Source organism: Lepus europaeus, chromosome 8 (genome assembly GCF_033115175.1).
Source record: "Lepus europaeus isolate LE1 chromosome 8, mLepTim1.pri, whole genome shotgun sequence".
NCBI lineage: Eukaryota > Metazoa > Chordata > Mammalia > Lagomorpha > Leporidae > Lepus > Lepus europaeus.
In genome coordinates this window covers 96,660,064-96,686,106 of record NC_084834.1, presented here as the reverse complement: position 1 = coordinate 96,686,106, position 26,043 = coordinate 96,660,064, and the positions used below count along the sequence as shown (strand labels likewise).

The window sequence follows — 26,043 nt, the reverse complement described above, 5'->3', positions numbered from 1 at the left end:
ATAGTCTGGATGACTATCACAAAATGTTCTCTTCTTTCCTTTAGAGTCTTAACAATGAATGTTTGAAAATTAGTACAGATAATATAAAGTGATCTTTCAGATCTGTTCACTCAATACATGTGGACAAAGATGTACAACGCAGTCACAGGTGAGCTAACACGGAACTTGGTAGTGTCAAAGCTCAAGAACATCCCATGAAGTTGTTTTTCTGCAAAAGGTACGTTCAGACTGATATCCCCATCAATGAACTCACTCCAGTGTTTCTTAAACCATTCCATCTGTGAAGCATCTCTAAAATTAGGACTGACAATATCTGGTTATAAAGGGTAACGTGGATCACTGAATCAGCTAATGAAAAATGGAGATACAAAACCAGAAAGCAAACTGATCTGAAGCCTGAGTGTCCACACACAATATCAAACACACTCACACACACACACACGTGTGTGTGTATGTGTAACAGAAAGAGGGTCACATTCAGAGTCAGATAAAATTACTGTCTTTAGGCAGGTAGTCTTCTCAGCTGGATTTCTAAACTATAAAACTTAAATAATAACATAATAGCAGTAACATTTCCTGCCTTACCTTCCACCCAAGTTTGTGGAAACTAACCTACATAATACAAATGTAAGTGCTTTGAAAACTGTAGAATGCTTCACAAGTGTGAGGTCATATGAAAGGGTTTTCCAAAAAATTGTGAGAAATGAATGTTATAAACAACTAGACATGTATTCCATTTTTTTGCATCAAAATAAACTTGCTTTTAAATTCCATTTTATCATGAACCTTTTGAAGTCCTCTTTCATTACAAACAGCTTCGATGTGTGTTGGGTGTGCATGTGTGTGTGTGTATATGTGTGAATGTGTGTTAAATATCAGGTATCCTGGTAATAGTCTTTTAGTCTCATTGGGAGTGACAATTCAATTTTAAGCGCTAAACCCCTGCTGTGTCTTGTCTCTGTTCATTATCACTTCTAGAAAGGAGTTGACAACGAGATTAAAATTTAAATCCAGCAATGTGGCTTTCTCTTAGCATTTCTGGTTAATGATGATGGGAAAATGGAAATCCGAGGCTAAATTTAGTTTTATGATTAATAAATTTAACTGAAACAGGGCTGCTATTTTTCTCAATTACAAAAAAGAAGAAACAATAAGATAGCCTATAATTTTTACTCCTTCTCTTACTATGATGCTCAGTTGTCAAAGCCTTTGCATATTTAATGTGTTATCTGTAACAAGGACCTTGCCATTTTGGGAAACACTAGCAATTCTGTTTCCTTATCCATCTTGAATACTTTCTCCATAATACAAACTGGCAAGCTCCCTGCATTTGAAGCAATATAAAGAGGAAAGGCATCAAAAACACTTCCAAAATGATCATCTTTTACATAATAAATTGGTTCTCATTAGTAAGTTATTTTCACACTTCTCTAAAGAAGAGCTAACTCAAACTGGAGGCTACTTACTTGCCCGTTAGTAGCTCATACACGAGGATTCCCAGTGACCAAAAGTCCACACTGAAGTCATGCCCTTTGTTAAGAATGACCTCGGGAGCTACGTACTCTGGAGTCCCACAGAATGTCCATGTCTTCTGTCCAGATCCAATTTTCTTAGCAAATCCAAAGTCAACCTGGAAAAGAATGTCAAAGACATTTTCAGAGGCCATTAAACGCATGCTCCTTTCTAAGTCTCCCTAACTTGCAAAATGTTCCAAAACCTCCTTCTAACTTTCTAAACCTTCTTTTCTCATACTTTCCTTCAACACATGCAAGTGCACACACACATACGCACGCACACACACACTTATATATTCCTTTGAGGATCAGGTGTGGATCTAATTGCATTGATACATCTATGCTCAGGACATTTGGAGGAAAAGAATAGTTTAGAAAAGGGGGTGGGGGCTGGCGCTGTGGCCCAGTAGGTTAAACCTTTGCCTGTGATGCCTGGCATCCCATATGAGCACCGGTTCTAGTCCCAGCTGCTCCTCTTCCAATCCAGCTCTCTGCTGTGGCCTGGGAAAGCAGTAGAAGAGGCCCAAGTGCTTGAGCATCTGCAACCGTGTGGAAGACCAGGAAGCACCTGGCTTTGTATCGGGCAGCTCTGGCCATTGCATCCATTTGGGAAGCGAACCAACAGATGGAAGACCTTTCTCTCTGTCTCTCCCTCTCACTGTAACTATACCTCTCAAATAAATAAAGTAAAACTCAAAAACATGTTTTTTAAAAAACTGCAGCTTAGAAAAGGGGTTGGGATATAACGATGCATGAAGCTCAGGGCAAGCAAGACTTAAAAAAAAATCGGTATTAGCATTCATTGGGAAGAGGAAGGAAGGGGAAAGTGATTAGCTCCTGTACACTTAAAACTCCAGTGTGGAAGTGAAAATAATAGCAAAATGGAGTCTGAGAAAGGAACTACTGCTGGGAAAACAGATGCTTAAAACTCTGGACAGTGTTCAAAATCCATTAGACACAGTGTGTGCAGCCTACACCTCCAGCAGTCCACAGCAAAGCCAGCATCATCCCAACCCACTTTTGGCAGGCCCTGCACACTTCCAGTCTCCCTCAGGGAGGTGGATGGTGGGTGGTGCCTGCATTCACTGACTCATTCTGAAGGCATACACACAGTACCCACCAAAGGCCAGGCTTTGCGCTAAACCTGTAAGGTACAAAGATCGCTCTGAGAAGCTCACAGCATAGAGAAAACCACCAGAGACAAGATTAGCGTCAGACATGGTACATCAGGGAACAAAGTATACACTCAGAGGGCCACCTGTGAAACCCAGGTAGAGTTTCAGGCTCCTGGCTTTGGCCTGGTCCAGCCTCAGCCTTGCAGCCACTTAGGTAGTGAACCAGTAGATGGAAGATCTCTTTCTTTCTATTTCTTTCTCACTCTCTCTGTGACTCTGCCTTTCAAGAAAATAAATAAATCTTAGAAAAATACATAGTTCCAGAATAATAGGGAGGTATGGTTGGAGAAGCTGCTATGAGGAGGTGACATCTGAGGTTGGCCTTGGCTAAGGATTAGGGACAAACCCAGGGTAAGGAATCAGTGCTACTCTTGTGTCTTTTCAGAATAGGCCCTTCCACTTCTCTGAGTCATTATTCAATGAACATAGTGCACAGAACAGACAGGAAAGAAGGTTGAAGATGCAGAACAGCCTTCTTGGACTCGAGGCAGTATATGTGACAAACCTCCTGCCCTGGAAAACTAAGCTTCCTTCTATAGGGACACAGGGCATGGATTTTTCATGTATGATACATACAGAAACTGTTTAAACAAAATCACCCTCCACTTCCCTCAAGTAAGCAGGCACACACACATTGTTCCCTGGCTTCAACTTGTGTATGTTAGTAGCTTCACTATACATGGACTATCTCAATAACATGGCACTAATCTTGGCTAAAACACGAAATGAACAAAGGTAACATCATAAAATAAGCCCGTACCTAAAACAGTGTGGGTCAGTAAGTGATAAATATGAATATCTAAAATATTTTTACCTTAAATAAATCTCTTAGAAATTTAACAGAAGAGCAAGAGATTTCTTATTGGAAAACAACTAATTTAAAGTGGACTATTATTGGTTTTCTTTTCATTCATACAAAATGACTTGCAAATATTATATCTAAAAGATGGCTTAGGGATATTATAAAACTAAATTTGTAACCAGCTGAGCTTAGCCATATCTACTTATTCCTCAGAGAAAGAACCAATATAAGATTCCTAGCTAATTTTATGAGGACTAACATTTAAGAGATAATAAAGCAATGCTTTTAACTACATTTGAATGCACATATACATACAAATATTATATTTTGTTGCTTTATAACAGCTTTTCAACTCATTTTTATAACATTACATTTAAGTGTTCCTTTTCAGAATGACTGGAAATTCATCAGCTATTTAGGAGGTTTTTCCAGCTCTGAAAGTGGTATATTTTAATTTGAATTGCTGATTTTGCTTTTGAAGTATTTGCATATTGGCCCAAAGAGACAGCAGCAATTACACCAAAACCCTAAGATGTATGAAAATGCCATTTTCTTTATCTCCTTTGATCATATCAATTTTGGTCTCATTCATTCGGTCAGAGGAAAGGGAGCCCTTAGACCCATCCAAAGTCATTTGCTTAAAATAGTAGATCTCAGATCTATGTGAGGTTCTGTATATTTTCTATAAAATCAGGCTACTTCTGTCCATACTATCGTGAACACCACCACAAAACTTCAGTCTGGTCTTTACATCATCCCTCTGGGCAACACTGGTCCTTTCACTTACTCATTCAATGAACATTTATTGAATACCACTGTGTACCAAGCACAAGGGTATGGACCAAGCCCCAATCCTTGTAGGCTCGTATTAAGAAGAAGGGAAGGGTAACAGCCAAAAAATGTAGTCTCATACATGATGCCAGATGGTGAAATTTGCTAAGAAGCAGTGTACAGCAAGAGTTAGCTACAGGGAACAGCATAGACGTGTAAAGAGGGTGGACAGGAAAAGCCTTTCTCAAGAGGCAGCATCTGAGGCGGGCTGAATGGAAACCTGAGAGAAGCAAGAGAGTTCTGTAAACAACTGAACAAGGCTGTTCTGCCAGGAAGAAGAGCTACTGCAAAGGCCCTGAGGCAGGAATGCATGGTGAAGGGCCAGGACTGCCTGGCCACAATGTGAGACAGAAATTAGGGCAGACTATGGAGTGGGCTGGAACGAGAGAGCTCTTCAGATGTGCTTTCTTTCTCTAAGAAGTCATTGTACAATTCAGAGAAGGGGTATGGCATGGCTTGATTTATGCTTTACAGGGATCATTTTAGGAGCCAAGAAAATAGGACTCCCCTGCCATACACACATGTTCACCCTTAATTTTCTCAAATTCTCCTCAGGAAATATCTCTGGAGAAGCTGCACACAGATTTTCCCATGAAACTCTCATTATTAAAGATGGCTCACATTATGCTAAAAGCTTAAAAAGCATTAAGACTCTAAAGATTTTAATAAATGAGAAGATTTTAAGATGCCTCTAAGTCTGAAGAATGACTGCATCAATTAAGAAACAGGAAAATGCACTTTGTGGCTTGCTGGAGCTGCTGTCCAGTAAGTATGAATTTTTTTTTCCCAGAAGTTTCTTTCTGGGTCAGTATATTTGTCAGATATTAGTTCTCTCAGTCAATTAAAAAATGGACACAAGGTGACCAGTCTAATTAAGTCAGATGATTCATGGAGACAGAACATTAAAAAAATATTTATATAGAATTTTTAGGGCACTTTCTTAACCCACGTCTAGACAAGGGCAAAATGGAATCTGTTTATTTGGCCAGCCAACAACCAACATTGACTTAGCGTCCCTCTGATACTAGCGTCCATCTGCTGAAACAGACAACAGTGGATGATTCCTATCCCCTGGGAGTAAGAGTGCCAGGGGATGGGGGGAGAGGGGAGAAGTTGTTCAAACAATGACCAGGTTTTAGGGGGATGTATTGATTCAACACCTCAAGTGTTTAGTACAAGGTGGGCAAAGGCAAGGGAAGATTTGTATGTAGAAAGACTTCACTGGAAAAAGCTGTTGAGGTTCATCTCAGTCTAAGGAATTACAGAACCAATTCTTTTCTCCTATGATGTTCCTCAACACGGTTTATATTTCCACAATTACATCCCTGATGGCAGCCCTGTCTAATTGTGTGTGAATAAATCTGGCTTCTGGAGAACGGCCATTATGTTTTATTCATTTTGTATCTATACAGCATTTGTAATACAGTAGATATTAAGCATGCCTGGTGGAAATTAAAAAAAAATGACAAGATAACCATTAACACTAGTTTCAACATGATATATATTGAGATCTAGGAAGGTCATAGATACTTGTGTGAGATGAGATTTGAACTAAGTTTCAAATGGAAACTTCTTATAACAGGAAAATTGATGAAGAAGTAGAGGGTGTCTCAGGAACAAGGCAGCAGTGTGTATGCACTAAGCACATTAGTAAGTAAAGCTTAACATGTACAAATAATAATGCTTTGGCAACAAGAATATGGTTGGACCTGAGAATTGTTTTTCTTTCTCAAGTTAGAAAATATCTGACACATATAAAATAGTGGAATACATATACAAGTTTTAAAGCATAAGAATGAAAATACCTTTACCCCACCATCAGTTTAAGTAAGAGAAGAAAAGTGCTGTGGGAATTCCGGGTGCCCCTCTACTAGGGTCCACCTGCCCATGCCAAGAGGGCACCATTACTCTGATTTTTGCATTTATTATTTGCTTCCATTTGTTTCTGATTTTTGCATGTATCTAATATCCTTAGGTACCAAGTACTTTTCATTTTAAAAACTGTGGATCAATCTTGAATGTATTCTTGGGGAACCTGCTTTTTTATCCATACAAAGTTATATCTGTGAATTTAATTCATAATGAAGTTCAAGTACTTTCACTGCTGTAACATAACGTAATTTAATGAGCATTTCATGATTTTTGGTACATTACATTGTTGATGGGCATTTGTGTTATCTTAAAGCTAGGAACCAGGAGCCAGGAACACAATTCAGGTATCCCCCGTGGGTGGCAGAAAACCAATTACTTGACCTATCACCAATGCTTTCCAAGGTCTGCATTGGCAGGAAGCTGGACTCAGGAGCTGGAACCAGGAATGAAATCCAGACACTTCAATGTAGGATGTGGGCATCTCAAGTGCCAAGTTAAACACCTACTCCCCCTATTTTTAAATATTGGGCATTGCTCTGAGTTAGGGTTAAAAAATGCATGCTACTGCTATTGCTATTTCAAAGAAGGTATGAAAATTTTATTTTCTACATTAATTTTCTTCTTCCTCGCATAATGGATTTTCCTGAGAAGCAAGGGACTCTCCTGTAACCAGTGATCCAGGTATGCTGGCTCCTTCCTTCTTAGGGCTCTGCCAGCTTCAAATCAGCTACAGCCATTGGCAAAAACCAGAAAACCCATGGGCACATCACCTTTACTAACATTTCACTAGCTGTAACTCACCAGAAAGAAGGCTGAGACAGATTTGGAGAGAATGGGCCACATGACCTATTAGTTTAAATATTTTTAGTATATTCCTACAAGTTTTTATGTTCTTCAATAAAGCTCTTACATATTTCTGCTAGATTTATTCTGAGATGAGCTGCATTTTCATGCGTTTTGTAAATGGCATTTGCATTTCTATTTACCAGCTGTGTTTCTGACATTCAAAAATAACACTGGGTTCTTCTTATAATGTTAATCTTATACCCCATAAGCACACTGAACTCTCTACTTAGTTCTAATCATTTGTTGTTACGTTCTATAGAATTAACCACATTTTATTGTTTGAATTCTAGTCTGTATATTAATTTATTTATATCTTACTGTATGAGGTAGGACCTCCAATAAATACTGACTAGAAGTTATTATGCCATCAACTTCTAAGAAAATACTTTTAGTGTCCCATCATTATGCACATAGTTTGCTCTTAATTTTATTAAATATCTGATTGGGTTTGTTAAGAGATTTTACCCTAACTGAAGGTAAAAACATATGAAAATTGTGTAACTATTGAGGTGATATTGTTTTTCTCTTAACCTTTAAAGTTACTGATTTATTTTATTTAATTTTCCTTTTATTACTTCTGTCATATAGTTCTGACACATATTCTTCCATGTGAGCTTGAGAAGAATGTGTATTCTGTTGGATGAAGTTGACTACAGGTATCAATTATATCCAGTTTATTGATGGCATAGTTAAATCTGACTATGCTTACTGACGTTCTACCTGCTGGGTATGTCCATTTATAAAAGAAACCTCCAACCGTGGTAGTAGATTATTCTGTTTCTTCTTACAGTTGTATCTGTTTTTGCCTCATGTATTCTGATGCTGTTGTAAAACATGTATACCTTAGAGACTGTTATATCTTCTTACATTGAACCTTTTGTCATCATACAGTACCCTTCCTTATCCCTCATAGCTTTCTACAGTCTGCTCTGTCTGAAAATATAGCTACTCGCACTTTCTTTGGATTAGTGTTCACAAAGTAGGTTTGCTCCATTTACCTTTAATCTGTATGTGTTTTTATACTTAAAGTGGAAATTTTGTAAGCAATCAATAGTTGAAGTCTTGTTTTTTGATCTACCTTGACAATCTCTGTCTTTTATTTCATGGGTTTAGGTTTGAATTTAGATATTCAAAGTGATTACTAATACAAGAGATAGAATTATATCTATCATATTTGCTACTGTTATCAATTTGCTACCCTGCTCTTAGTTCCCATTTGCTGTCCATTCTTTTTCTGATTTTTGTGGTATATACTTTTTTTATTTTTGAATTTTGGATTGACATGTGAAATTTACAAATTTGTATGGAGTATGGTCCAATGTTTCAACACATATGCACAATGCAAACCAATCATACCAAATAGCCTTTCCAGTTCCTTGTCTTTGGGTTTGGAACCTAGTTGCTTGCCTCTTTCAGTTCTTTATACAGAATATAATACAATAGTGTAAACTATACTGAATGCCTTTATGATTTAACTTTTCCCCTTTTTACTATGTCAATTATACTTTTATTTTAACTTAAGTGGTTGCCCTAGAGTTTGCAATATACATTTATAACTAATCTAAGTCCAGTTTCAAATGATAACACTTCATAGGTAGAGTACCTTATTATAACAAAATGATCCTTATTACTCTCTCTCCTTCATCTCTGTATCACTGCTGTATTTATTTCACTTACATATAAGCATACATAAGTGAAGCATATACAATCATATAAAACACATAGCAGTTTGTTCAAAGTAATAATGACAATAAAATATTCTCTACATATGTATGCACATATACTTTGAATAAACTGTTATCTGCTAGATCAACTAAGAATAAGAGAGGGTCAGCATTGTGGTACAGCAGGTTAAGCCACCACCTGTGATGCAAGCATCCCAGATGAGTGATGGTTTGAGTCCTGGTTGCTCTACTTTTGATCGAGCTCCCTGCTAATGCACCTGAGAAAACAGCCGAAGATGGCCCAAGTTCTTAGGCCCCTGCCACTCATGTGAGAGACCCTGATGGAGTTCCAGGTGTAACTCTGCCTTTCAAATAAATACACAAATAAATCTCTATTTTATATTTTATCAATTCATGTTAAGTTCATTATTATTATTAAGCTCTTGTCATTGACTTTATTTATTTCCTCCTTTTTTATTTGAAAGGAAGAGTGTAAGAGAGAGAGAGAGAGAGAGAGAGAGAGAGAGAGAGAGATTGAGATTCTTGCATTTGCTGGCTCACCCCATAAATGTCGCACCAGCCTGGGACTGGACCAGCCAGGAGCCCAGAACTCCATCCAGATCTCGCACTTGGGTGTCAAGGTGCAAGTGCTTGGGCCATCTTTTGCTGCTTTCACAGGGGCATTAGCACAGAGCTAGATCAGAAGTGGAACATCCAGGATTCTAACCAGTGCTCGTACGGGATGTAGGTATTACGCGTGGCGGCTTAACTCCCTGCACCACAACATTGACCCTTTTTTTCTTCTTTTTTATTACTAAAGTTGGATGTTCAGCTCAACAAATTTTATCCTTTCTTATTGCCTAGTTGAAACATTCAAGGCTGTACATATTACTGTTGACTAACATTTTAGTTGCAACCCACAAATGTTGATATGTAGCATATTCTCTATTGTACAAGTACTTTTTAATATTCATTGAGATTTATTCTCTACAAATCCTTGCATTATTTTGAAATGTCCTCAGAATGCTGATGTGTGGGGGTTTTTTTGTTAGTTGTTTCTTCTTGGTTTGTTTTTGTTATTGTTTCTGATTTCCACTTCAAATACACTGGGATCAGTGAACAAAAATTCTGTTCTGATTTTGAGATTAAGTAGAGGAACTACTTCATTGACCTTTTTTTCATTCTTATCTGATGAATCCAGCAGAAAACACTGTGGCACAGCCTGCTATCATGGGGCTTTCAGTATAGAGAAGTATATAGACCATAATAATCAGGCAACAATATCAACACTCAACAGGCTTTATATAGGCCACTGGGATGAGAAGAAGGCAAGTTTTTTCTTAAACTCTTTAAATTCTGTCTGACATCTTCACATTGTTCTTACCCAGATAAACGACTGTTAACCATTATTGCCTTCACCGACTCTCTTTGGCTTAGAAAATGAAGAAAGATTTAGGAACTTATGGGTTGGGCAGGTGAGAGCTGACAATGCCAGCTTCTTCATGGTCCTTTGCTTCTTTAATCCTTAGTCCCCACCCAGCAAGTTTCCCAGTGTGGTGAGCTAGGACCCAGGTGGGATACATTTTGGAATAAAGCAAGATGACAACCTTGATCATGAACCAAGGAAGAAGGGCAGAACAAGGGCTTCATTACTCACTTCAACTCCATCATCTCTAGGCTTCATGAAAGGGCACTCCTCTACAGCATACAGAGACACTCCCCCTCCCCAAATCCAGACCTTTCCCAGAGTTGGATGGCTTCTCCAGGCTTACCCTGGTTTTTGCCAACAAACAAACGAAAAAATCTTTCCCACACATGCTTTCCTTATGTATCCAACCTCAAGAACTGATGAGGGGGAATGATCGTGCTTTTTATCAGGATCTATATAATAGGGCCAAGGCCACTCTTAAAAACATTTTCATCCTTGGGGGCGGAGCCAAGATGGCGGATAGTGAGGACGTGTGCCTTAGTTTGGGAAAATAAACTTTCATAAAAGTGGAATTACTGTAGCCTCAGGAAAAGACTCAAGAAAAAAACTGCAGAGGAAACGCTTCCGGATCTCGTGGATGAGACACAGAGGACTTACAGGGAACCCACCGCGTGGAAAACCAACCGAGAGGAGCCGAGTGGCAGCGGCGAGAGAGGAGCCAGAGCCTCAGAATCTCGCCAGCGCGGGAACGGAGGAGGAGGGTAAGACAAAGACCTGAGAAGTCCGAGACATTGGGGGGAGGGGGAACAGAGGCCTCTCCCTTCACTCACCAAGCAAAACAAAGAACACTGCGAATTTACATATGTAAAGCTCAGCCAAACTCAGTATCTTTAGCGAAACTGGAGAACACATTGAGGGCTGCATAATCTCTGTGGATGGTCCCAGGGGTAGATCAAACGAATACTCACAAAGGCCAGATTTCAACTACACTCAACCCCACTCCCAACTGAGTCAAAAAAAAAAAAAAAAGAGAGAGAGAGAGAGAGAGAGAGAGCGAGCCAGCAAGGAGCAAGTGAGTGAGAAATCTGGGAGAGTTGCTCTTTACACAGCCTTAAACCTGAAGAAACAAGCATAGCTCTCTGGCCACACCCATCACAGCCCCTAAGGCTCCAACAAAGCAGACAGCTCACTTAGAGGCATAGTATAACGAGAGAAAAAAACAAAAACAAAAACACCACAAATTATCTCTAACATGCCAAGCAAGAAACATAGAAGCGGAGGTACCAAGGACAGGGAAGGCACTATGATGCCCCCAAGTGAACAAGACACGCCAATGCAAGATTATGAAGATTATGAGATAGAAGAAATGAAAGATACAGATTTCAAAAAATTTATGATAAGAACATTAAGAAGTTCTCAAAAACAAATTCTTGAACTACAGAAATCCTTAATGGACAAGATAGAAAATCTCTCCCATGAAAATGAAATATTAAGGAGGAATCAAAATGAAATGAAAAAACTAATGGAGCAGGAATTCGCGATACTGACAAAAAACCACAATGAAATGAAGAACACAATAGATCAAATGGCAAACACATTAGAGAGCCTTAAAAACAGAATGGGTGAAGCAGAAGAGAGAATATCGGAATTAGAAGACAGAGAACAGGAAAGGAAACAGTCAAATCAAAGAAAAGAAGAAGAAATCAGAAATCTAAAAAATACTGTCAGGAACCTACAGGATACTATTAAAAAACCTAACATTCGGGTTCTAGGAGTTCCTGAAGGCATGGAAAGGGAGAAAGGATTAGAAGGCCTTTTTAGTGAGATACTAGCAGAAAATTTCCCAAGTTTGGAGAAGGACAGAGACATCCTAGTACAGGAAGCTCAGAGAACCCCTAATAAACATGATCAAAAGAGATCCTCACCACGACACGTCGTAATCAAACTCACCACAGTGAAACACAAAGAAAAGATCCTAAAATGTGCAAGAGAGAAACGCCAGATTACTCTCAGAGGATCTCCAATTAGACTTACAGCTGATTTCTCATCAGAAACCCTACAAGCCAGGAGAGAATGGCGAGATATAGCCCAGGTACTAAGAGAGAAAAACTGCCAGCCCAGAATATTATATCCTGCAAAGCTCTCATTTGTGAATGAAGGTGAAATTAAGACCTTTCACAGCAAACAGAAATTGAAAGAATTTGTCGCCACTCGTCCAGCCCTGCAAAAGATGCTTAAAGATGTGTTACATACAGAAACACAGAAACACGGTCACCAATATGAAAGAAGTTAAAGGAAGGAAACCTCACAGCAAAAGATCACAGGAATCTCAAACCAGATATTAGAAAATATCTTTGGCAAATGGCAGGGCAAAGTTACTCCTTCTCAATAGTCACATTGAATGTTAATGGCTTGAACTGTCCAGTTAAAAGACACCGATTGGCTGACTGGGTTAAGGAACAAAACCCATCCTTTTGCTGCTTACAAGAAACCCATCTATCCAACAATGATCCATACAAGCTGAGAGTGAAAGGCTGGAAAAAGATATACCACGCCAACAGAAATGAAAAGAGAGCGGGCGTAGCCATCTTAATATCGGACAACATAAACTTTACCACAAAAACTGTTAGGAGAGACAAAGAGGGGCACTATTTAATGATTAAGGGATCCATTCAACAGGAAGATATAACAATTATCAACATATATGCACCTAATCATAGGGCACCAGCTTATTTAAAAGACTTGTTAAGGGACTTAAAGGGAGACTTAGACCCCAATACAATAGTACTGGGGGACTTCAATACTCCACTCTCAGAGATAGACAGATCAACAGGACAGAAGATCAACAAGGAGACAGTAGATTTAAATGACACTATAGCCCAAATGGATCTAACAGATATCTACAGAACATTTCATCCTACATCTAAGGACTTTACATTCTTCTCAGCAGTACATGGAACCCTCTCTAGGATTGACCACATACTAGGCCATAAAGCAAGTCTCAGCAAATTCAAAAGAATTAGAATCATACCATGCAGCTTCTCAGACCACAAAGGAATGAAATTGGAAATTGGCAACTCAGGAATCCCTAGAGCACGTGCAAACACATGGAGATTGAACAACATGCTCCTGAATGAACAATGGGTCATAGAAGAAATTAAAAGAGAAATCAAAAATTTTCTGGAAGTAAATGAGGATAACAGCACAACATACCAAAACCTATGGGATACAACAAAAGCAGTGTTAAGAGGAAAGTTTATATCAATAGGTGCCTACATCAAGAAATTGGAAAGGCACCAAATAGATGAGCTTTCAAGTCATCTCAAGGATCTAGAAAATCTGCAGCAAGCCAAACCCAAACCCAGTAGGAGAAGAGAAATAATTAAAATCAGAGAAGAAATCAACAGGATTGAATCCAAAAAAACATTACAAAAAATCAGCCAAACGAGGAGCTGGTTTTTTGAAAAAATAAACAAAATTGACACCCCATTGGCCCAACTAACTAAAAAAAGAAGAGAAAAGACCCAAATCAATAGGATCAGAGATGAAATGGGAAACGTAACAACAGACGCCACAGAAATAAAAAGAATCATCAGAAATTACTACAAGGACTTGTATGCCAGCAAACAGGGAAATCTATCAGAAATGGACAGATTCTTGGACACATACAACCTCCCTAAATTGAGCCAGGAAGACATAGAAAACCTAAACAGACCAATAACTGACACAGAAATTGAAACAGTAATAAAAGCCCTCCCAACAAAGAAAAGCCCAGGGCCAGATGGATTCACTGCTGAGTTCTACCAGGCATTTAGAGAAGAACTAACTCCAATTCTTCTCAAACTATTCAGAGCAATCGAAAAAGAGGGAATCCTCCCAAATTCTTTCTATGAAGCCACCATCACCTTAATTCCTAAGCCAGAAAGAGACGCAACATTGAAAGAGAATTACAGACCAATATCCCTGATGAACATAGATGCAAAAATACTCAATAAAATTCTGGCCAATAGAATGCAACAACACATCAGAAAGATCATCCACCCAGACCAAGTGGGATTCATCCCCGGTATGCAGGGATGGTTCAACATTCGCAAAACAATCAACGTAATACACTACATTAACAGACTGCAGAAGAAAAACCATATGATTCTCTCAATAGACGCAGAGAAAGCATTTGATAAAATACAACACCCTTTCATGATGAAAACTCTAAGCAAACTGGGTATGGAAGGAACATTCCTCAATACAATCAAAGCAATATATGAAAAACCCACGGCCAACATCCTATTGAATGGGGAAAAGTTGGAAGCATTTCCACTGAAATCTGGTACCAGACAGGGATGCCCTCTCTCACCACTGCTATTCAATATAGTTCTGGAAGTTTTGGCCAGAGCTATTAGGCAAGAAAAAGAAATTAAAGGGATACAAATCGGGAAGGACGAACTCAAACTATCCCTCTTTGCAGATGATATGATTCTTTATTTAGGGGACCCAAAGAACTCTACTAAGAGACTGCTGGAACTCATCGAAGAGTTTGGCAAAGTAGCAGGATATAAAATCAATCCACAAAAATCAACAGCCTTTGTATACACAGGCAATGCCACGGCTGAGGAAGAACTTCTAAAATCAATCCCATTCACAATAGCTACAAAAACAATCAAATATCTTGGAATAAACTTAACCAAAGACGTTAAAGATCTCTACGATGAAAACTACAAAACCTTAAAGAAAGAAATAGAAGAGGATACCAAAAAATGGAGAAATCTTCCATGCTCATGGATTGGAAGAATCAATATCATCAAAATGTCTATTCTCCCAAAAGCAATTTATACATTCAATGCAATACCCATTAAGATCCCGAAGACCTTCTTCTCAGACCTAGAAAAAACGATGCTGAAATTCATATGGAGACACAGAAGACCTCGAATAGCCAAAGCAATCCTGTACAACAAAAACAAAGCCGGAGGCATCACAATACCTGATTTCAGGACATACTACAGGGCAGTTGTTATCAAAACAGCATGGTACTGGTACAGAAACAGATGGATAGACCAATGGAACAGAATAGAAACACCAGAAATCAATCCAAACATCTACAGCCAACTTATATTTGACCAAAGATCCAAATCTAATCCCTGGAATAAGGACAGTCTATTCAATAAATGGTGCTGGGAAAATTGGATTTCCACGTGCAGAAGCTTGAAGCAAGACCCATACCTATCACCTTACACAAAAATCCACTCAACATGGATTAAAGACTTAAATCTACGACCCGAAACCATCAAATTATTAGAGAGCATTGGAGAAACCCTGCAAGATATAGGCACAGGCAAAGACTTCCTGGAAAATACTCCAACAGCACAGGCAGTCAAAACCAAAATTAACATTTGGGATTGCATCAAATTGAGAAGTTTCTGTACTTCAAAAGAAACAGTCAGGAAAGTGAAGAGGCAACCAACAGAATGGGAAAAAATATTCGCAAACTATACTACAGATAAAGGATTGATAACCAGAATCTACAAAGAAATCAAGAAAATCCACAACAACAAAACAAACAACCCACTAAAGAGATGGGCCAAGGACCTCAATAGACATTTTTCGAAAGAGGAAATACAAATGGCCAACAGACACATGAAAAAATGTTCAAGATCACTAGCAATCAGAGAAATGCAAATCAAAACCACAATGAGGTTCCACCTCACCCCGGTGAGAATGGCTCACATTCAGAAATCTACCAACAACAGATGCTGGAGAGGATGTGGGGAAAAAGGGACACTAACCCACTGTTGGTGGGAATGCAAACTGGTTAAGCCACTATGGAAGTCTGTCTGGAGATTCCTCAGAAACCTGAACATAACCCTACCATACAACCCAGCCATCCCACTCCTTGGAATTTACCCAAAGGAAATTAATTTGGCTAATAAAAAAGCCATCTGCACATTAATGTTTATTGCAGCTCAATTCACAATAGCTAAGACCTGGAACCAACCCAAATGCCCATCAACAGTAGACTGGATAAAGAAATTATGGGACATGTACTCCATAGAATACTATACAGCAGTAAGAAACAACGAAACCCAGTCATTTGCAACAAGATGGAGCAATCTGGAAAACATCATGCTGAGTGAATTAAGCCAGACCCAAAGAGAAAAATATCATTTGTTTTCCCTGATCGGTGACAACTGAGTGCCAAAGGGGAAACCTGTTAAGTGAAATGGACACTATAAGCAACAATGAACTGATCAGCTCCTGTCCTGACTTTAGATGTACAATGTAATACTTTATCCATTTTAGTATTTGTTGTTATTGTTGTTGTTCTAGTACTATTGGTTGAACTCAGTAATTAACACACAATTATTCTTAGGTGTTTAAATTTTAACTGAAAAGTGATCCCTGTTAAATCTAAGAGTGGAAAAAGAGAGGGAGGAGATGAACAATTTGGAACATGCTCAATCGGACTGGCCGCAAATGGTGGAGTTAGAAACGTGCCAGGGGATTCCAACACAATTCCATCAAGATGGCATGTACCAATGCCATCGCACTAGTCCAAGTGACCAATTTCAGCTCACAATTGATAGCTCTGATAGGTCTAAGACTCAAAGAGATCACACAAACAAGACAAGTATCTGCTAATACTAACTGATAGAATCAAAAAGGGAGAGAAAGATCCAACATGGGAAGTGGGATACACAGCAGACTCATAGGATGGCAGATGTCCTAAACAACACTCTGGCCTCAGAATCAGCCCTCAAGGCATTCAGATCTGGCTGAAGAGCCCATGAGAGTATAGCAGGCATGGAAAGCCAAGATATCATGGAAAAAAAAAAAAAAAGACCTAAATGAATGATCTCTGTGAGTGAGATCCCAGTGGAAAGAACGGGGCCATCAAAGAAGGAGGTACCCTTCTCCGAAGGGAGGAGAGAACCTCCACTTTGACTATGACCCTATCGGAATAAGATCAAAGTCAGCGAACTCTAAAGGCTTCCATAGCCCTGGCAACTCATGACTAGAGCCTAGGGAGATTACTGACGCCATGAACAGGAGTGTCAAATTGTTAAATCAGCAACAGGAGTCACTGTGTACTTACACCCCATGTGGGATCTGTCCCTAATGTGTCGTCTAAAGCCAAGTGATGCTATGACTGGTACTGAAACGGTATTTTTATACTTTGCGTTTCTGTGTGGGCGCAGACTGATGAGGTCTTTGCTAATTATATACTGAAGTGATCTTCTGTATATAAAGAGAATTGGAAATGAAAAAAAAAAAAAACAACCTGGTGTTAAAATGGAAATGGCATAGAAAATTAATTAATTTGAAAAAAAAAAATTATGTAGGATCTCTGTCTTTAATGTGCTGTACATTGCTATTTAATGCTATAATTAGTAATCCAATGGTAGTTTTTTCACTTGATGTTGCTATATGGGCAAAAAGTTGAAATCTTTACCTAATATATACTAAACTGATCTTCTGTATACAAAGAGAATTGAAAATGAATCTTTACATGAATGGAAGGGGAAAGGGAGCGGGAAAGGGGAGGGTAGCGGGCGGGAGGGAAGTTATGGGAGGGGGGAAGCCATTGTAACCCATAAGCTATACTTTGGAAATTTATATTCATTAAATAAAAGTTTAATTTAAAAAAAAAAAAAAAAAAAAAAAAAAAAAAAAAAACATTTTCATCCTTAGACGTTCATGTCCAAGGCTGGACTGAGCACAGTGCTCCTCACCCAGATGGCATTCCTGCTGCACTGTCACCACACTGTCACCAGAGCCCCCTCCCTTCCTGCAGTCCCCTCAGACACCCTCGGCCAAGCAGCTCTGCTGGGCAGCCAGCAGACAGCCCAGCTACTATTCTCGCTATCTGCTGAAACTTGCTTAATGGACCAGTGCACAATCAAATATTGTTAATATGTGTTCTCCACATATTGGGAATAATATTCTACAAGCCCATTAGATTAAGCTTATTAGTTGTAGTATACACATGTTTTCTAAATCTTTACTGACTTTTGGTCTAAATGTTCTAACAATTTGGGGATATATTAAACCTTTACGATTGTTCATATCTCCTTATTCTGTCAATTTATGCTTCTGATTTTGAAACATTTTATAAGGTAAATAAAAGATTAGGACTGTATAAGACTGTAGTGAAATGGGCCTCTTATCATCATGTGATAACTTCCTTCACCTGAAGAAATACTCTGGGACATTGTGGGGTAGCAGATTAAGCCTCTGCCTGTAGTGCCAGCATCCCATATAGGCACTGGCTCAAGTCAAGCAGCTCCAGTTCTGATTCCGCTCCCTCCTAATGTGCCTGGGAAAGTAGCAGAAGATGGCTCAAATACTTGGGCCCCCGCAACCATGTGGGAGTCCTGGAAGAAGCTTCTGGCTCCTGGTTTTGGCCCCACCCCAGCCTTTGTACCTTCTGTCTCTCCTTCTCTCTGTAACTCTGCCTTTCATATAAATAAATAAATCTAAAAAAAAAAAAAAAAAAAAAAACTCTTCTCAGATACTAACATAGTGAAACCTGCATTTAAATTTGTTTAACATTTCCTGGCTATATTTTCCCATCTTTATAATTTCAGTCTTTTTGCATTCTCATATTTTAGGTCTATCTTTTATAAACATAAGATAGCTGACTTTAATATTTATAAAATTTGTTTGCTAGCTGCTTTTTATCTGGAGAATTAAGTCCATTTAGATTTATTAGATTTCTTTCTATTCTCATAATTTATGGTTCCCCTTTGCCTTCCAGATTTCCTGTTTCTCCTTTGCTACCTTGGACTTAAAATGACAATTTCTCCGCCTATTGTATTCTAATTATCCTATGCTCACTTTCTGTGTTGCTGATTGGCAGTTACTTAGTATATCCTCATTTTAATACTATATATTAGAACGATAATGACTACCTTGCACCATAATTTTTAAACTGGCTAACACTTTTTTCACTGCTTTTTATATATGAGACCCTCCCTCAGGGATCATTTTTCTACTCCCCTAAGCACATCCTTTGTATGAAGGAGTGAACAGCCTGCATCTTTGATTTAAAATGTCTATTTCAGCCTTCTTAAAAGACAGTTTCCCTGGATTTATTTACTACTCAAGTGTGTCAGTTACTGTCTCTCGGAATTGTTAAGATTTTATTCAACTGTACTCCAGCTTCTCTTGTTACTGTTGAAATACCAACTGAAAGTCTAATTTTCATGCTTTATAAAATGTAAGCTGTCTTTTCTCTGATAACTTTCAGGACTTTCTCTTTCTGTTCTGTACGTATGTTAAAATGGCAAAATCCAAGGGCGTCCCAGTGATCCAGCTCTCTGCGGGAAACCACGCTGGCCCTGTGTGACCACCAGAACGCAGTGAAGAGCTGTCTTAGACCCTGAGAACAGACGTAGAAAGCACTGGGGCATCGCCTTGCTTCCCTGGATGGCTCACTCTGACTCGAGGCCAGCCAGCATGGCAGGAGGACGTTCAGCCAGTCCCGTGAAGAGATACACACGAAGGAGAATGAAGTTCTCCAATTAACAGTCACTCACATGGGACTTAGAGACAAGTAGATCCACAAGCTTCCAGTGACTACAGGCCCCAGTGAGCATGAGACTGAAACTCCACGTGACCTCATGTCAGAGATGCCCGGCAGAGCCACTCAGTTTCCTGACCCACAGAAGCTGTGAGATCCTAAGTGATTATTTTGCTTTTAAGCTGTTAAGTCTTGGAGTGATTTGTTATGCAAAAACTGGAACTAGAACAAACACAATTTGCCCTTATCTAGATCTTTTAGGGCTTCTTTATCTATGGTTGGTGTTTTTATAATTCCCAGAAAATTTCTCAGAATTTCTGAAAATTTTCAGAAGTCTAATTTATCTTTTTCTTTTTATTTCCTTCAATACTTTTCCTTAATTATCTGTATTATTTTTGTCTAGGACTCCAATTAACCTTTAAGAACTTCTCACAATGTTCTCCAAGTCTGTTCATTTTCTTTTCTTCCAGATTTTTATACTACATTCTATATAAATTTATTTTTCAGTTCACAAATTTTTCTCTTTGTCGATCATCTGCTATTCACTTTCCCATTGCATTTTTCAAATTAATATATAATATAAAGCCATAAAATACTCGGATATTTGGTGTGCAGTTGATTGAATTTTGATATGGATTCTACTCATATAATCACAACCCCCAGCCAAGAGAGAGACATTCCCAGAATCTCAGACAATGCCCCCAGGGTCTTTTTCAGTCACATGCTCCTCTCAGAGACAACCATATTGATTTCAACCATCTATTCTAGAATTTTGATAAACGTTATCATGTGGAAGGTACTCTTTTATGTGTAGGTTCTTTGGTTCAATAAAGTTTTAAAAGTCCATTCATATTATCTGGAATATTTCATTCTTCTATAATGCTGAACAGTATTCCTTTGCAGAATGTACTTTTTTAAGACTGATTTAATTAATTAAAAGGTGGGGGGAGAGGAGAGAGAGAGAACCAAAAAACGAGGGAGAGAGAGATTCCATCTGCTATTTCACTCCCCCAAATGGCCACAATAGCCAGATATGGGCCAGCCCAAAGACAGGAGCCAAGAACTTCATCTGGGTCTCCCACATGGGTAGCATGGGCCCAAGTACTTCTATAATTTTGATACTATTCTAAATAAATTTTATTTTTAATCCACTTATAAGTTTTTATTGCTAATATATCAGGACAGAATTTTGTTTTTATATTGACTTTGTACCCATAATCATGCTTAATTTTTTTTTTTCTTGGTAGATTCTTTAGGCCTTTCTACATAAAAATTCATGTTGTTTACAGAGATAAATAGCACCTTCCTTTCTAATCTAAGGTCTTTCATCTCATTCTTGTTTATTTCATTTGCTGAGATCTCTGTTACAATGTTAAATCAAAGTGGTAAGAGCAGATATTCTTGCTTCACAATCTAATAAAAAATGTTTACTATTTCACCAGTAGTATGATTTTAACTACATACAGGTCTATTCCTTATTCCTTATACACTGAGGAAAATCTTGAAGTGAGGAGTTGTATTGTATCTGTTTAAATATAGATTGCACACGTAGCATTCCCCTTTTACAAGGCTTGAACGCCCACTTTGGGTTGTTTTCCATAGGTTTCATAGCGGGGTGTATGTGTGTGCCTGTTATAATTAAGCTCATCAAGAGGACAGTACAGTGGAACTTACTCTATTTCATATTTAATTTCAACTATTATGTTCTTCATTTCTTAATACTTGCTTCATTTTTTTTTAATTTGTTAGATATTGTAGATATTGTTTTTTTTTTCCAAACTTTTTTTTTTTTTGACAGGCAGAGTGGACAGTGAGAGAGAAAGAGACAGAGAGAAAGGTCTTCCTTTGCCATTGGTTCACCCTCCAATGGCCGCTGCGGCCGGCATGCTGTGGCCAGTGCATCACGCTGATCTGAAGCCAGGAGCCAGGTGCTTCTCCTGGTCCCCCATGGGGTGCAGGGCCCAAGCACTTGGGCCATCCTCCACTGCACTCCCTGGCCACAGCAGAGAGCTGGACTGGAAGAGGAGCAACCAGGACAGAATCCGGCGCCCCGACCAGGATTAGAACCTGGTGTGCTGGCGCCGCTAGGCGGAGGATTAGACTATTGAGCCACGGCGCCGGCCTAGATATTGTTTTGAGAGTCTCTATTCTTTATGTATTTTATTCCTCTTATTTTTTTTAAAAGATTTATTTTATTTACTTGAAAGACAGAGTTACAGAAAGAGAGAGAGAGAGAGAGAGAGAGAGAGAGAGAGAGGTCTTCTATCTGCTGGTTCACTCCCCAGATGGCTGCAATGGCCAGAGCTGTGCCGATCCGAAGCCAGGAGCCAGGCACTTCTTCCTGGTCTCACATGTGGGTGTAAGGGCCCAAGGACTTGGGCCATCATCAACTGCTTTCCCAGGCCACAGCAGAGAGCTGGATTGGAAGTAGAGCAGCCGGGTCTCGAACTGGCACCCATATGGGATGCTGGCGCTTCAGGCCAGGGCATTAACCGGCTGCGTCACAGCGTCGGCCCTTTATTCCTCATATATATATATATATATATATATATATAATTTTTTTTGACAGGCAGAGTGGACAGTGAGAGAGAGAGACAGAGAGAAAGGTCTTCCTTTGCCACTGGTTCACCCTCCAATGGCCGTCGCGGTAGGTGCGCTGCGGCCGGTGCACTGTGCTGATCCGATGGCAGGAGCCAGGTGCTTCTCCTGGTCTCCCAGGGGGTGCAGAGCCCAAGCACTTGGGCCATCCTCCACTGCACTCCCGGGCCATAGCAGAGAGCTGGCCTGGAAGAGGGGCAACCAGGACAGAATCCAGCGCCCCAACCAGGACTAGAACCCGGTGTGCCGGCGCCGCTAGGTGGAGGATTAGTCTAGTGAGCCGCGGCGCCAGCCTACATTCCTCTTATTTTTAAAACATATAAGATCTGTTTATTTTATGTTCTTTAACCAGATTACTCCTTGTATTTAGGAAAACTTGTGTATCCGCTTCTGCTCTGTTTCTGACAACTAGTGCTCATGGTACATTTTTTCTGTACATATTTATTTTATTTTTTAAAATGAAAGTGCCTGTTCCTTGGTAGTTTATCTCCAAGAGTTCTTTGTTTCCTGAGTTAAGAGTACATTCTTCAAGAATATACATGGGAACTTGGGCATGCTACCAATACGGATCCTTTTTCACTAAAATTCTTGTTTGGATTTTTCATCTTTAAAGATTGGATACCCAACCTCCACATAGACCAGCCTGTAGCCAAGAATTCTCAGAGTTGATTTTTGTTCTTCTATGAAAAACCAATAATGAAGAAAGCATGCTTCCTGCCTTGTACTCTCTCTTTACAAATCTGATATTTCTAGTTGCTATTTTCCATTTCTCTGAGCATTTAATCTGTAGGACTCCTTGCTCGATAGTATATCCTTGAATTCAATTTCACATGCTGCCAAGGACCAAGGCTTGGGCTCCTGTTGCCAGAGGGGCCAAGGTGGCAGCTTCAGTGTTTGATTTCCACCATGCGCTACACTCTAGCTTGGTTCACAGCCCCAAGGGAATTCCCATCCTGTCTCATCAACTTGGCCTTGCATTTGTGATACTGCTGTTCAGGTTTCAGCTAGTATTTTTAGACATGTTAAAGAAGGAGAATTTCAGTTATATCTAGTTTAATATCTAGTTAGCAATAGAAATTGTCAACATTTGCTTCTTTTTATCTCTAACAGCTTTAGTCCTTATACTTTATTTGGCTGGTTGGCAAATGAATTAGTGGGCCTGATAACAACAGATAACAGGGAGAGTTACTGATCTCTGTGCCCACAAATACTGAATATACTATCTGATTTTTTTTTAAAGACAGCTATGAAAAGGAATAGAGGAATATAATGCATAGTTTGCATCTCTCATGATGGTTTTATTCTAGAATACGCCAAAGGGTTTCAATAAAGAGCTGTGGGAAGCACAGCCTAGGAAGGAAGTATGAATAAGAGGAGTGATTGAGGCCTTGTGTTCCTACCTCACTAGCTCTCAAAGCTGTCTTTCATAGCCAAAATAAAGCTTGAATGGATCAAAATGTTTCTTGGACGTTAGCCAGATTTCACATGAAAGGACTTTTATCTCACTCCTTTACCATGGAAAGAAATCTCTTAGCAATTATACATAATAAATTTAATTCCTAAGGCTAAATTACAGAAATATAACTTGTGGACAATAAAGTATCTTAAAAATCATTAAATAGATTAATTGTGAAAGGTTTAGTCCACTGGCTTTAGAGGGTAACCACTCATTAAATGGCAGCTCTTATTATTTCCTTATATAGTAGTTCTGAGGTGAGAAACATGTACTATCCTGGGAATATCTTTGTTATGTTCAGAGATGGATTGATACCCATTAGGTCTATCAAAATGGACTCAGGACTCCATGTCCTTCCCATCCTTGGGGGCTCCCCACTGTGGGCTGGAGAACCTGAGACACTAGGAATGGCTCTCAGCTCCATTGCACTCTCTCACGGAGAGCCGTTTATGCGACTGGCAGCATTTTTCTCTTTAGGGTGATAGGCAAGGCAGTTCATGTTAGGGCCAGTGGATTACAAAGATGGACAACAGGGAAAGTGTCTGTCCACAGGAAGCCTGTAGTCTTTAGCTGGGATTCTCAAACCCCGTTACAGATAAGAATCATCCAGAAAGATTTGGGAAAATTTCCAATTTTCTATATTTACCTTCTCGCCCTATAGTTATTTTGTGGAAGGAATCATACTATCTTCTTTCCATATGCTTTATAGCCAGTCTCTGTTTGTAGTAGGAATCAATGAAAACATAATAAAAATTATGAAACAATAAACTAACAAAATGGGATTTAGAAGGCATATTCAATAAGAATCACAAATATGATTGAGAAGTAAATATCTAGGCCAAAAACAATTTACTTATAACACTGCTGCCTACCTCCACCGTGCAATTTCAAAGGCCACTTCACTCCAAGTGAAAATAATAGCATTGTCAAAAATTAAAAATAACATGGCAACATCTACACAATGTTGTTTTTGGAAATCTCTCATATGACACCGTAAGTTAAAGAACTTGTCTTACCAGTTTAAGGTAACCATCGGCATCTAGAATTAAGTTTTCTGGCTTCAGGTCTCTGTAGATAATACCAAGTCGATGTAGGTAATCAAATGCTTCTGTTACACAAGCTACGCAGAATTTGGAGGTGGGCTCATCAAAGCTGCCTCTGCAATGACATACATTTTCCTCTTAGTACCTTAGGTATATACCTCTTTGCCAGTGTTCTAGGTGGCTCTGGTGAACTCTAAAGTTGTTACGGAGAGGGCTGACGGTTTTATGCAAGGCAATATGGGCAGTTTGGGGAATGGTGATGGAGCAGTGTTGTTGGAGATGAGGTAACCAGTAAAAACACTTATTGCATTGGTAAACTTACATGACATAAATGGAAAAAGGAATTTCATCATTAAACTCAAAATGTCTACATCCATACAACTGTGGTTATCTCAAATGAACATTAAAAAAGAAAACTAAGAAGAAAAGGACCTTTTTTCTAGATATCTATGGCAAACTCTGGGAAAAACTGAACTATCTCAGTAGTGATCTCAAACCAGATTTCTGTAACTTACTGCTTGAAAAATGACTATGTGACTATTTTCATGTCCTGTTTATACAGCATGTGACAGTTACATACAGAGAAATGGAACCAAAATTCTTTCCAAATGTTTCATGTCCCCTTGATTTTTTAAGAGTTGCCCTGAGTTTGTACACTGAAGTTTTTAAGTATTGTGGCAATTTGTTGCATAACGAATGGAAGGGTGTGGTTGTGGAGTGAGAGAAACTGGGTTTGACTCCTGTTTCTCCTATTCACTATAAGGGTATTTCAAAAATTCATGGAAATTTTAATTAAAAGATGATTTTACTTGGGTGCAAAAAAATTGAAATCCATACATAGTTTTTTTTGTTTGTTTGTTTGTTTTTTGGACAGGTAGAGTGAATAGTGAGAGAGAGAGAGACAGAGAGGAAGGTCTTCCTTTTTGCCATTGGTTCACCCTCCAATGGCCGCTGCGGACGGCGCATCTTGCTGATCCAAAGCCAGGAGCCAGGTGCTTCTCCTGGTCTCCCTTGCGGGTGTAGGGCCCAAGCACTTGGGCCATCCTCCACTGCCTTCCTGGGCCATAGCAGAGAGCTGGCCTGGAAGAGGGGCAACTGGGATAGAGTCCGGCGCCCCAACCGGGACTAGAACCCGTTGTGCCGGCGCCGCAAGGTGGAGGATTAGCCTGTTAAGCCACGGCGCCGGCCCATACATAGTTTTTTATAATATGCCCTGTGACCTTTTTGTAGACCTCTCATACATTCTTGGGCAAGGTTTTTGAGTCTCAACATCTATACTTGTAAAATTGGGTTGCTACT

At 39.2% G+C, this 26,043-nt stretch overlaps 1 protein-coding gene across 2 annotated transcripts in view; it reads right to left on the bottom strand.

Annotated features, from left to right (window-relative positions):
• Positions 1 to 26,043, bottom strand: part of PRKG2 (protein kinase cGMP-dependent 2) — a 97,994-nt gene that overhangs the window by 15,426 nt on the left and 56,525 nt on the right. For both annotated transcript variants that reach the window (XM_062199194.1, XM_062199195.1), the window contains exons 13-14: positions 24,718 to 24,859; positions 1,467 to 1,630 (exon numbers count right to left, since the gene is read on the bottom strand). In XM_062199194.1, coding sequence (XP_062055178.1) covers positions 1,467 to 1,630; positions 24,718 to 24,859 — 306 coding nt within the window. The remainder of the gene's footprint in view (positions 1 to 1,466; positions 1,631 to 24,717; positions 24,860 to 26,043) is intronic.